Genomic DNA, 14006 nt, shown 5'->3' on the forward strand with positions numbered 1-14006 from the left:
ATTATTTCCTTTTCAATCAAAAAAAAATCTAAAAAACGTTAGTTTTGCTATACTTTTATTTTTATTAATGGGTTCCTAGTTTTGCTATACTTTTTAACATATATATAAAATTATCTGAGACCTTTTTTTCCCAATTTGGATTATGGTTAGATTAAAATGCAAAATCTAAACCATAAAAATGCACTAACTAACCCATAAAAACGTACAAATTTTGATTGTTAATGATCTAATGCATTCCAGGATATGATCATCATTTCGGCACAAAAAAATCTATCGAATTATTTGATGTGTTTTAAATATCAAGGAGATAATCATCGTATCAGAATGATCCTCTCAATACGGAGATTCCGAAATGATTTATTTTTCCATTGGGACAAAATGTATAGTATCATCATTTTTATCGCTTGAGTTATCAAAACAATTAACTAAAAAGTAATAATATTCAAGGAGTTATTTCAATTTATTAAAAAATATTATTACATTTTCATTTTGTTTTCAAAATTATATAAATTTTGAAAACTTATACATAAATAAATAGTAAATAATCATCTGTTTAAATATGTAAAACACTTGATAAAAGACACCCGTAACAGATTTAACTAATTACTTAAGCTCATATTTCTTTAAAAATCTTCCGCCCTTCCCAGCTCTTTTCGTGGTTGGTGATAAGGAAATTAATGTAATTTTGAATTTCTTCATAACGCATCAAAAAGATATGCATGTAAAAATTTCAAAAAATTAAGAAAATGTGATTGTACGTATTAAATTTATCTACTGTATTTATTAACATACAAAATTTTAACATAAAATGTTTATTTACAGTTTTATATGGTTCAATTTAGTAGACGGTGCCTGACAATAGAAATAAAACAACAAAATCAAGGAGGTGATAATTTAGAGATGGACGCGTCAAGATTTAGTGATACGTCATAGTGGGTTTATTTTAATTCATTTTGTATTTTTTTACACGTTATTTATATTTTAACACATTTTCTGTAAAAATCTTTTTGGATTTAATATTTTTACTTTTATTTTAATTTGTTTTAATAAATTTCATATATCTATTTATTAAAATTTATTATTTACCGCGTATAAATTTAATGATCGGCAATGATCGGCAAATTAGGAATGTTTCATGTTTCATTAGTGCTTCAAAATTATTATTTAATGAAAATCATTTCGGTCCTACCATTATATGCGCAATGCTACTATCGGAACAAGCCTTTAATTGTTAAATTCCGATCACTGGTTTCGGATATATTTTAAGTTATCCGAAATCTGACAATCCGGGATCAATCCGTAAACGAATCGAAGCACTACTTGCCATAACACTTAACGAAAATTCTTTTTTTTTTTTCTTATTTAACTAAATACATATGTGAATGTATTAAAATATTAATTTTTTTTCTCAGTACAATATTAAATATATGATCTTTACTTTTAAACCCATGTTCGGTCCCGTTTAAATAATTCAAATAAATTACTATGATTATTCACATGCAATATCATGATTTTCACGGCTGCACCATGAAATATTCCGTATCCGGAATATAATATTTCCATCAATTTAATAATTCATAAAATTTGGGGGATCATGTTAAACGAACTTTTAAATTGGCAAGGCCTAATTGTGCCGAATGATAGACTGCAAAATTGAAATCATATTGCATCGATCTTTATACAATATATATCATGGAAAGTATCCAAAAATTATAAATTTAAATTTTGGCTTTTTTACCCTTTGTTTTTTTTTTAAAACAAGCTTTTAATCAATCTTTTTTTCAAATGTTTCAAACCATTGTTTTAGGATTTATTTTATTGACAACGCTCTATATTTTAAAGCATCCGCGTGATCCAAAATTGGTAATATATTAACTAATACTAATATTACTATAAATAAAATTTTACTGGAAACGCTCCTTTTCTTAAAAAAATTTTCTTTTCATTAGAATATGCCACCACTCGTTCGTTATAAAATTCCAATTATTGGACATACGTTTAGATATACGTTTAATTGTGAAAAATTCCTTGGTCAATGCAGAAAAGAGGTTGGTAAAATAGCGCATTAAATTTATTTACTTCATTAATATAAACTTTTTTTTAAATTACTGTATTAGTATGGTGAAATGTTTAGTTTATATATATGGGGTCGAACAATTACGTTTGTTGGTAAAGTAGTTATCCGTATTTTTTGATTTAACATTTCAGTGATGCGGAATTAATATTATACCATACTTATAGGAAAAGAATATACGCATGAAGTACTCTCAAGAAGTGACGTGTTTGATTTTGGGGTACTGTTTAGAAAAATGATACCTGGTGATGTCATGTATACGAGTATTGATAATTTTGGCGATCTAAGATCTTATGGAAAAATGATTAGAGGATCATCTATTTCAAATAAATTGAATTTATATACTGAACGCATACAAAAATCACTTTATTTGGCCACTCAAAAACACATTGGTGATTGTAATGATCAAAAAGTAATTTATAATATTTATTCTGCGATAACAAAAATTATTTCAGCTTCTATCGCAAATGTTTTTATTGGTGAAGTAAGTAATATTGTGAGATTTTGTTTAAAAAAATATGTTAAAATTTTAAAATTTTCTTTCTGATTTTTTATTTCTTAGGAGGAATCAGAATATGATGATGTTATAAGCACTTTCGCGGAATTTACAAAAGATATAGCAGTATTTTTTTTAATTCCTCCAATTTTTGATTTAATTTTTCCGGGTCTTCAAGATTTTGTTAAACGTATTCCAATAAGATTAGGGTTGTATAATCCGGTAACTAGACATGTAAATACGCTTATTAAACATGTTAAACATCAAGTTGATAAGCGTTTAAGAGAGAAACAAAAATATGGTGATTCATGGAAGCGACCTACTGATTTACTTCAAGATTTTATGGAACAAAAAAGTTTTGACCCCAATAATATTAATTATACTGCATTGGCAAGTAATTTAAGCATATTTATTTTTGCTTCAATTCATTCAACATCAAGAGCTTGTGCAAATGTTGTTGTGGATTTAGCATCTCGACCTGAGTATATGCAAGAATTGTATGAAGAACAATTGGAAATTCATAAAAAGACTGATGAAAATGGTATACTTCCATTTGAATCACTTAAAGAAAAATGAAAAATTTAGATAGTTTTATTAGAGAATCATTAAGATTTACCGGAGATGTAGCTGCACTTCCACATTGGGTATTAAAAAATCACACATTTTCTAATGGATTGCAAGTACCAAAAGGTCATGTAGTTGATATTTATTCTTACGATACTTATCATGATGAATCACTACAAGGTCCAAATCCAACATCATTTGAACCACATAGACATAACGTTCCAGCATCAAAAGTTGGTAGAAATTTCCTGACATTTGGAGGTGGTAAACATATGTAAGAATAATATTCAACTTAATTATTTTTGAAACAAATATAAAATATCAATCTAATTAAATATCATAAATTATTTAGGTGCCCTGGAAGATTTCTTGCTATAAATGAAATTAAATTTTTTATGCATAATGCTATTTTAAATTATAATATCCGTACAGAAAGTGGTAAAATTGAGGATAAATTCAGGTTAGGTCCTGTAGCACTCCCAAGTAATAATGGAATCATTTTCGAGAAGAGGGCTAAATGAATTAAATATTATTTATGTTAATTTTAATTTTTTCATTCTGTAACTATCTATATATTTTTATTCCGCATCTGTATATTTTTTATTCTGCATCTATATATCATTTATTCCGCATCTATACATCATTTATTCTGCATCTATAGTATATCTTTATTCATGTTTATGCTTATTCTATATGTAACAAGCTTGCTTAACTGATTTTAACTTTTATAATTTGTTCATGGAGAATTTTGAGGCGCAGTTAATTTAATGCAATTTAATATACACGGAATTTTTTTTTATTTTATTTCTTTATTGTCTTTAATAAAGACTTACAAACTTGGTATAGAAACTATATGATTGGCATAAACCAGAATAATAGTTCTTCAAACTGTTTTCAATATCTAATTATTTGTATTGTCAATAAACACATGGACTGTTTCTTCTTTTTCTATCGAATTAGTCTAATTACATTTGGCTTTATACAGTATCTCTCTTCAAAAATTCGAGACGTTTAGATTAGCCCGTATAAATAACTGATAATTTTAAATTGTGCAATGCATAATGCATCTGCGCCAGGTCTATCATGATTTCACTTTGTGAATGCCGATCATTCTAACCATATCATAATTCATATTCATATTCATTCATATATATTATACTATATTATATATTATATATTATTATTATTATTATTATTATTATGGGTTTAAAATTTGTGCGCATGTGCGCACCCCACGTGACTTATTAAAATTAGTTAAATTCTTTACTGAAACCCATGAAATCGGGGCTTTGTAGTATCCATATTGCCACCACTTACATAGTAGGCGTACGGCTACTTTATGTTATTTTCAACGCGATATTAAATATTTAATATAGACAAATGTATAGAAGTGATACAGTAGTTATGAAGCAACTATATAGGAAATGTAAAAGTAAATATATTGCTAATTTAAAGTAAACATATAGATAATACAAAGGTGCTATGTAATAAAGTTGTAGTAAATATACGTTAAATGTAAAGTAAATTCATGTATTCTTCGCATTGTAAATATATATTCTATAAGTAATATTAAATAATTAATGTTCTCCGAAAGTATAACAAATTTAAAATATAAAAAATGAACGAACTTAAGTGTTAATTTGATCATGGTACGAAATAAACAAAAAATTATCTCATTATTTATTATTATACTATTACCTGTATTAATTAAACAGCTGCGAAAAAAAATTCGTTTTTTAAATAATGATTATTTTCCAGAAAATGATCAGATTCCTTGCATCTTGCGTTACAATCATGTACAAAATACGCCTTCTGAACTTTATTTATGACCGTCAATGGAAATATCTTGCAATAATAATCATCGTGACGAAGGACGAAGATTGGACAATCCAATTTGTTGTGTTTCTTATAGGTATCTTCAAACCAATCGACATAAATAAATGGATAATAATATCCATCATTGTTCTGGTGTTTAAAAATACCTTTGATAACCGCATAACTTTCCCCATAATCAACCTCTTTAATCGTCACTATATCGCCCTTATTCAAATGACATTGGATTTTGACATTTTGCACAACTTGGATGTAAGATACATATTCGTAAAAATTACAAGCCTTATTAATCAATGATGCGTGATATCCAAAACTTTTATATGCAAGAGCCAAATCAGAATGAAACGAAATTGTATTAATTCCAATATTCGTGTTGCGAATTGATGCTGGCTTTCTTAATACTATATTCCGAAACTCACTAGATTGTAAACATACTAATAAAAAATGTTAGAATGTATATACTTTAACTATATAAAGAAATTAATATTACCTTCTAGTTTTTCGTTATTCATTTCTGAATTTTCCATAATAAACCAATCTTTGAATAAGCTATCAGAATTTTGAGATAAGTTCATAAATTCAACACTAGATCGTAAATTTCAAGGATCAATTCCACCATCTACAAAATACCGAATAGATTGTAAGGTTTAGTTGTATACCGTTTTAATAAGTCTAATTCAATATTCTTGAAATTTGTATGTGGAACTATGTTTTTAAAGATACGATGGACCATTTCTTTTATTCCGACTGCCGTATTTGTAAGAGTACTGAATGTTCTTGCATGTCGCAATAAATGGTAATTAGCGTGAAGGTTAGGGAGATCCATGAATTCATTGGATAACTGTAATAAGTATAAATAAGTATAACATAGTCATAGTTAGTAGAACTAAATCCAAATTACCCAAATGTAAGGAATTTATTCTTTTTCAGTTTCAAAGGCCTAATAAAATTGAAATTTATAATATTTTTTTTTTTGTAACAACTATAAATTTTACCTCAATCAATGCTTTTCGTTCTTTATTCAAATAATTTTCAAGCTCTATATAGTCATTCTTTGTTAACGAAATCTTAAATGCCAACTGGGAATATTTAGCTACAGTTGCCCAGCACTTGATAATATTAGAAATTACTTGATTGCGATTCATGTTTGTTTGCTCTTGTAGTTTTTCTATTTCTTGTGGCTTTAAACAATTAATGGTCAGCGATCTATTTAAAATAAATGGCTTTACCATTCCCAATCGAAGTCGATCAGACATCATAAAAGTTTCGATATGACTAATAGGATTTGGAAGCTTTGACCATTGACGAGGGTATTCGAATGATTTCCAGACACTAATAAAATTTCTTTCACCTTCTGGAGATAACATGGAAATTGTTACTTTTAGTAGTTTTAATGTTTGCCCGGCTATTATGTGATAAATATCTTGTGGTGACTGCAAGTGTCATTCACGTTGAAGTTGATCAAGAATTGGCAATCAAGTTTGTAAACCGTATTCCTTTGCAATATTGTTTTGTTGCCTAAGAGTTGAAGCTGTGAAGATCTTTTTGAATTGGGAGTCAGTAATATGGTGATAACGGGATACACTGGCAATATCTAATATAAGATCTGTCAAGTTTTCTTTAGTGACCAGACATATTCTACACCCCCTTATCGCACCATGGCATTTTACACCTGCTAAATCGTTTTCTTGGGGTAGGTCTGCAGTAACGCATCCAAGGCTAGCTATGATCCAGCAATCTATTCCTTGGATGTTCATCAATGTTCCTTTTTCCAACCGCTTCATATCTTTAATGAAAGGACGAATGAAATCCTCAAAACAACCACCGAAGGGAACAAAACCTAAAACAAAATGGTTGCGAACAAAGTTTTCTTATATCAAATGGCATATTTCCCAATTGAACATAAACTCCACTTAAGGAATGGTAAACATTTCAATAGGTACCGAAGTCATTATAGTAGATATCAATAAATATCTTCAAAACTCGTAGATTCCTATATTGTAGTGGTGGTAAACTTAGAACAAAATATTCGCCTGGATGCTTGTAATCTAGCGTCACATTTCGCATTTTCAAATAACTATTACTTTTGTATAAAATTTCTTTAATAAAAATTCCATCAGTAGTATTTGTTTCACGAATAATCATAATATTAACTTTTCTAATGATCTCATAAGTATTTGCAATAATACTACCTTCTTTTAAATATTGATCTACCATTCACAATTGCGATTCCTTCGTAATTGATCGAGAATTAGAGTGAAAATTGTTTGGTAATTCGTTATACATTGTATTTTTACCCGAAGTTCATCATTAACCAATATTATTGATCGTATTCGTCCAAATCTTCGATTACCATTTTCTATATATAAAACAAATTCACTTGGTCAATAAATTTCTAAATACCAAAGAAGTATAAGATAAGTTACATACATTTATTTCATTTACAATAATAATAAATCGAAAGTACCTCCATTGATGGCTATTTTTTCTTGGCCAAACAATGGTGATTCAGCCCAAAGATCCCCATGCCAATATTCCTTTTTTTCTTCAAATTCTATTTCCGGTCCGAAGTATAATGTATTGTAGAGTGACGGATTATTTAATATATTCTGAATAATATCACAAATTGACAAATAATAACAAGACTTTGTTCCTTTAGACGTAAATGGCGTCTTCTTTGGATTTATTCTAACAGGATGCGTCCATATTAAAGCTATAATCGGATTGGTCCTAATCCGACAACCCAGACCGAAAATTCAGATTGGTCCAGTCTGGGTTGATGCTTCAACCCGGACCAAAATATTTGGTCCAGTCCGGTCCGGTTTCGGATTATAAATCTAACCTGGACTGAAAAAACGGGTTGGGACTGAACCGGACTGATAAATATTTTCGCAATGGTTTATATTAAAACCGTTGCGATTATTTAATTATTAAATAAAAAAACGTTGCATAACGTTTTTTTTAACATATTATTATAAAAAAAATGTTTGCGCAACGTTTTTTTAATTAATTTAAAGAAAAAATGTTGCGCAACGTTTTTTCTAAGTATATTTATTAAAAAAAACGTTTGCGCAATGTTTTTCTAATTAGTTTAAAGAAAAAACGTTGCAAAACGTTTTTTCTTATCATATTTAATTAGAAAAAATGTTTGCGCAACATTTTTCTAATTAGTTTAAAGAAAAAACATTGCGCAACATTTTTTCTTATCATATTTAATTAGAAAAAATGTTTGCGTAATGTTTTTCTAATTAGTTTAAAGAAAAAACGTTGCGAAACGTTTTTTCTTATCATATTTAATTAGAAAAAACGTTTTCTAATTAGTTTAAAGAAAAAACGTTGCGAAACGTTTTTTCTTAGGCCAAAGAAATAAAATTATTCGTTTCTCATGAAAAAAAATTGCTAAATTTGACCCAGCCGCCCAGAAAAAAAATTATTTTTTAATAAAGATTTAGCCGATTCCTAGAAGTTGATTGGTTGATTTAATAAATTTTTGCCCGGGTCACCGGGTGGAAAAAAAAATTATTTTTTTATGATTATGATTGGTCAAAACTAAAATCACATAACTAAATAAAATATCTTTTTTTAACATTTACATGACCCGCCCGGTTATGAGAAACGAATAATTTTATTTACTTGGCCTTATCATATTTAATTAGAAAAAATGTTTGCGCCACATTTTTCTAATTAACTTAACGAAAAAACGTTGCAAAATGTTTTTTCTAATTATATTTAATTAGAAAAAACGTTTTCGCAACATTTTTTTAATTAACTTAACGAAAAAATGTTGTGAAATGTTTTTTTTAAGTAATTATAATTAAAAAACATTTTCGCAACATTTTTTTATTATAGGACCAGACCAGACCAGACCAAAATAACTGGTCCGGTCCGGTCTGATCCTGGATTCTCCTTTTAATATAAACCGGACCGGACCGAAATGAACTAATTTTTCGGTCTGGTCTTGGGTTACTCTCCAACCCGGACCAATCCGGACCATTTAGAGCTTTATGAAGTACATCCAGATTTTCATTGCAGAAGGATTAAAATCTTTTGTGATCTCTATTTTGATGACTTTGGTACTTTCAGAAACGTCTATCACAGCCTTGGAGGACTTTATCTTCAATTTGGAAACATGAAATTTAAAAGTCATCAAAAATTAAGAAACCACTTTCTAGTTGGATTCGTCCCCTTTAAGGGAAAATTTGAGGATACTATAAAACCTTTTATTCAAGATATTCAGCAACTTGAATGTGGATTTTTAATGACAATTGATAATGAACAAGTATGGGTTTCAGGAGGGCTTGGAATTACTATAGCTGATCTTCCACAAGGGAATGATCTTGCTGGTACTCTTAGACATAATGCAACACATGGGTGTTGAACTTGTAAAGCTTCATGTGATAATTTAACGGATATATCATTTGATATTGCTAAGCATGGACGTTATCATCATTTAACAAATATTGAGTTTGAAAATATACAGCGTTTGCCTAATATGTTACAAAAACATGCCCTTGCAAGTTCATTAGGTTTTGGATTAATTCCAAATCCACTAGATCAATTAATTCGTGATCATCATATTAGTACACCACAGGATATTTTTCATTGCTTTGCAGGTAAAGCAAATAGACTTCTTATTGCAACATTCAGACTTTTGACAAATTCTGGTGAAAATACTTTTACAAGAACATGGAAATTTTTTGAAGTACCATCTTGTTGGTCACGACAGAAAAATCCAATAACACATCTTGCATGTTATTTTATGTCAGATATTTTGCGCCTTACTATGATTATTCCTTTTATTTTATACAGATGTCTTACAACTAACCTTTTGAAACGTGAAGTTTTAACAAATATGAAGGAAAGAATGAATTTACAATCTTATCGTCATGTGATTAATAAGATAATTAAATGCTGGGTTCAATTTTCATTAACAACTCGTATGGTATTTTCAAAAACTCTGATGAAAGTAGATTATGAAACTATACAAAAAATGTTAGAATTAGAGTGCAAAATGCTATTAGAGGTAGTGTAATCTACATTTTATAATAAGATAATTTAATATCTACTAATTTTAGTATATATTTAATAGGTTTTTCCTGAACAATTTAGTGGACTTCCAAATCTTCATATAAACCGGCACATTGTTGCACATGCTAAAACTTATGGAACAGCTTTGAATACATCTGTTTCTGTTAAAGAAATGGTCCATCGAATACATAAAGGGGTTGTATCACATACGAATAAGAAAATGTTGAATTTGATTTAATTAAACGTGATAATACTTTACAAACTTTAAGATATCTTTTAGCAAGATATTCAGTTTGAACATATTATTGGTCAAGGTATTCAAAATATCGTTAATGATGTTGCATTAAGACCTTTATTGAATAGCTGGTATATAATTTCATCACTATTGCCAAAAATATATGATGAAGATGACATTGAAAGTATGTATATCGTTTTTATATTTATTTTTTTATTGTATGGTACGTAATTATCTTACATTTTAACATAATTTTTAATACTATTAATGATTATAGAAGCAAATATAATAACATGTATACCAGAAATAATGGATATTAATGTAAGATTGAAGTGGAATAAATACCAACGCAATCAAGAAAATTTTACTATTGGAAAACATCTTAATGGATACTTATCTAACGAACTTGCTAATGCATATACAGAGTATTATAATGATAGAGGTGCTATGATAAATTCAAAAGTGGAATTTTATAACAATATTTCGTATGTTGTTAAAGAAGATGACTGTTTTGTTGATGTACAATTAAATGTAGGAGATATTGTTGACGTATTTGAAGAAGGTGAAACTGAAGAATCTTATGCTATTATTAAAGGAATTTTTACTCATCATGAACGTTCAAGAAAGTTACATGCATTTGTAATTTTTGACTGGTTTGAAAAAATCAGAGAAAATTCAATGTTAAAATGTCCAAAATATAGATTACAAGCACTCGAAGAAACACAATGGAATAGGGTATTTTCAATATCATTAATTGATCATAATCCAAGAGTTCATTTTGTGCATGATTGTAATGGAGATTGTAATAATGATAAACATGATTTTACAAATCGTTACTATTTGAAAAATATGTATTATTATTTAGCAGTATAATAATAAAATATTGATATTTTAACAATATATTAATAATAATCCATAAAATTGTAAAATGATATCGTAAAATGGTTTTAAATGCATAATTATGGGGATATATTTTATAATATCTTTGTAATTATCGGAAATAGGGGTTTAACGTGATTGTCAGAATAATTTTTTATTATATAAAATATCTTTACAATCTTATTAAAATACAGATTTTAAGCCCTTTTATGATATTATAAAAGCATTACATGATATCTTGAAAAAATTGCTTTGCCCAGTTAAGTAAATACCAGTAGTATGTTTACCAGACATAATTTACTAATTCAATTTTTTATAAATGGCATAAAACTTTTTTTGTCCCATATCCCATATTATTTTTTTTTATTTTATCAATAAATTGACATCGATTGGGCCAGAAAAGGCCGTAGGAAAGAGCACTAAAATTATAGGCTAACTATATTCCGTGTGCGTATTCTGAAACTAACCTTTGCAAAAGTTATCGACGCCTATCTTTCACAGTCCAATTATCAATAACAATTAGAGGGTATCTGTACATGAGAGAAGACCCGTATTTTTCTTTCAACCATAAAGACCGCCACCTGTAAATACTGTTAGAGGTGGAATGGTTCCCACTATTTTAAGTTGTTTTAAATGGGGTAATATATATTGAAACAGGTGTGTAATGACTCCAAAAAATACAAATAAATGAAGAGAGAAAAAGAAAAAAGAAAAAACTATAGTATAGCCAACTGGGAGTTTATATAAAAAAACAGTTGGCGGACTAATATATATAAAAAAAAAGGTATTAAAAGCTAAGGCTCAAGGGCATTAGCGGGAACAGGTAAAAAATCCAGTGATAACTTTAATCTTTTAGTTCGAAGAACTGAGTTATGGAGATTGAGTAGATCCCGAACATCAGAAAGGTAAGCCTTGCATTTTTCAGTTTTGAGTCGACTGGGTGATCAGTTGGTTGAAAGAAGTTAATAAAATAAGAGACAGCGGTGCCATACCAAGCACCGCTATTCTGTATATTTATAGATTTATCGATATAATTGTCATATGTAGACTGGGAGATTGAACCAGTAGCTAAGAACCATTTAGGGGTGTAGGGAATTAGAGGTGGAGAAGCAATCTTTGCAGGAGTGGGAATGGGAACAAGAGTTTCCAAAGTATTAGAGCGTTCACGTCTAAATGCGGTAGGTAATTCCTTGATTAGAGGTCTTGTTTTAACGTTAACAACGTGAGGAGTCTCCCTCAAAATCTGGTGCTGTGGAGTAAAGGATTGTGAGGATGATGCAACAGGTCGGGAGGTTGAAGCTGTGAGTGAGTCATTGTTTAAAAGGTAGATGACCAGGCTGTAAATAAAGTGTCATTAGACAGATCGTTGCACATCGTACGGGTGTAAGATGGTGGTAACGAGATGGGAAAAGAATAATCATCCCAAAATTGAAACTCATCGTGATTTATATTAAATAGATGTTGAATTCTTTTTCTGATGATTTGGTTTCTGTGATACAGCAAACTGTAGCGATTGCCTTATTCGAGTTGTGATTCTATTATAGTCGCAAGTGAGTTTTCGAACAACTTTGTGACTTGACGTTGATGTCTGTGAAGTCTTTCATTTTGTTGACATCTGACTGAAGCGTGGTGACTGAAGTTTGTGTTGAAGTTAAAGAGTTCTTTACGATACATGGAAGTACCCTTGAGACGGTTTGGATGTCTAGCATTATATGCCATATAACGTACACAGTATGAGGTACCTTGTCTGTTGGAACGAACTTCTTTAATTGTTTTATCGTTCTATTATTTGAAGAGAAGTGCCACATGATGTAATTTATGAGGTTTCTTAATCTTGTGATTATTCCAAGATTGTAAGTTGTTAGTGGTTGGAATATCTAATTCTGAAGACTAAATGGTTAATGAAGGTTTAAGTGTTTTAGTAAAGCTGTATCGTTCTAAGTGTATCTGATGATTAATACAAGCACGTCTTAAATTGGACATGATAAATGGTGTAGGAATGGCACACGTAGAGTGAATTTAATTAGAAAGATTTTGTCGGGTGATATGATTACATGGGACATAAATCCCAAAATAAAAATGATAACGTTTGTATGAAAAATTAAAAAATGTTTTTGTAGAGGTATTTCAGCATTGTGTATTGTTACCACGTGATTTTATCATATCAATTCTATCCAGTAATTTTGACCGGATAAGTTGAAAATATTTTTGTTGTATGCGTCAGGGAATAACATATTGATGAGAAAAAAAATGAGTCAGCATTGTGCTCACTTGGAATTTGATGTTGGGTAAGAGGCTCGTGGAGTTATAGCTAATTGGGGTTGATTTTATGTGGTAATCATTTGTGTAAATCTTGAGGTGAATATCATTAGTGCTTTGCAGTTGATCTGCAAGCTCAAAAAAGAAACTTTTTAACCGGTTGATCTCATAAATCTTGTTACTGCCTGCTCGATTAGGACGGGTCACGTGAAATTTTTTGAAAGAAATGAGAAAAGAATTTTTTAATTTTTTTTGAGGTGTCGAAAGAGAAAAAACGTTAGCTGAACTGCGTGGTTCAGCCTTAAGGAAAGCAGGTTGTATTTCGACCTGCATCTCTCTCAAGGACTAAATAACTGAGGGTTATAAGAGGAGGACTTTCCGTTAAGGCCACCCCGTGGTCCTTAGTTCCTCTTTAAAACAGTGTGTGAAAATAAGTGTCTACTGCAGATTTATAGTAAAAAAAACGGAAAGGGGAGAGAGTTTTTTTCAACATCCATATCCCATATTAATATGGGTGGCAAGTAGGATTCATCCGGATTGTAACACTAACGTGACGTTACACAAATTTCCAAAAAGGAAAATTTATTTTTTTATTACACATGATTCCAAAAAGGAAATTGTTATTCCAATTATTTAAT

At 29.4% G+C, this 14006-nt stretch overlaps 4 protein-coding genes across 4 annotated transcripts; 2 read left to right on the forward strand and 2 right to left on the reverse strand.

Moving 5' to 3' along the window:
* Nucleotides 1-1785: 1785 nt before the first annotated feature.
* OCT59_025187 (uncharacterized protein) lies at nucleotides 1786-3655 on the forward strand (the record flags this gene model as incomplete). The annotated part of the gene is made up of 7 exons (XM_066136682.1): nucleotides 1786-1863; nucleotides 1950-2048; nucleotides 2118-2169; nucleotides 2242-2558; nucleotides 2637-3111; nucleotides 3198-3408; nucleotides 3487-3655. The coding sequence occupies 7 exons, from the start codon at nucleotides 1786-1788 to the stop codon at nucleotides 3653-3655; spliced, it is 1401 nt and encodes a 466-aa protein (XP_065991918.1).
* Nucleotides 3656-5368: 1713 nt separating this feature from the next.
* Nucleotides 5369-6334, reverse strand: OCT59_025188 (uncharacterized protein; the record flags this gene model as incomplete). Its single annotated transcript, XM_066136691.1, has 4 exons — nucleotides 5369-5385; nucleotides 5458-5552; nucleotides 5627-5808; nucleotides 5963-6334. The coding sequence occupies 4 exons, from the start codon at nucleotides 6332-6334 to the stop codon at nucleotides 5369-5371; spliced, it is 666 nt and encodes a 221-aa protein (XP_065991919.1).
* Nucleotides 6335-9459: 3125 nt separating this feature from the next.
* On the forward strand, nucleotides 9460-11377 carry OCT59_025189 (uncharacterized protein; the record flags this gene model as incomplete). The annotated part of the gene is made up of 5 exons (XM_025329003.2): nucleotides 9460-9990; nucleotides 10057-10170; nucleotides 10276-10414; nucleotides 10508-10792; nucleotides 11304-11377. 5 exons carry the CDS (start codon nucleotides 9460-9462, stop codon nucleotides 11375-11377), a joined length of 1143 nt encoding a protein of 380 aa, XP_025164387.2.
* A 526-nt stretch (nucleotides 11378-11903) lies between these two features.
* OCT59_025190 (uncharacterized protein) lies at nucleotides 11904-12828 on the reverse strand (the record flags this gene model as incomplete). Its single annotated transcript, XM_066136704.1, has 3 exons — nucleotides 11904-12045; nucleotides 12102-12446; nucleotides 12677-12828. The coding sequence occupies 3 exons, from the start codon at nucleotides 12826-12828 to the stop codon at nucleotides 11904-11906; spliced, it is 639 nt and encodes a 212-aa protein (XP_065991920.1).
* Nucleotides 12829-14006: the final 1178 nt, after the last annotated feature.

Source organism: Rhizophagus irregularis, chromosome 5 (assembly GCF_026210795.1).
Source record: "Rhizophagus irregularis chromosome 5, complete sequence".
Classification (NCBI taxonomy): domain Eukaryota; kingdom Fungi; phylum Glomeromycota; class Glomeromycetes; order Glomerales; family Glomeraceae; genus Rhizophagus; species Rhizophagus irregularis.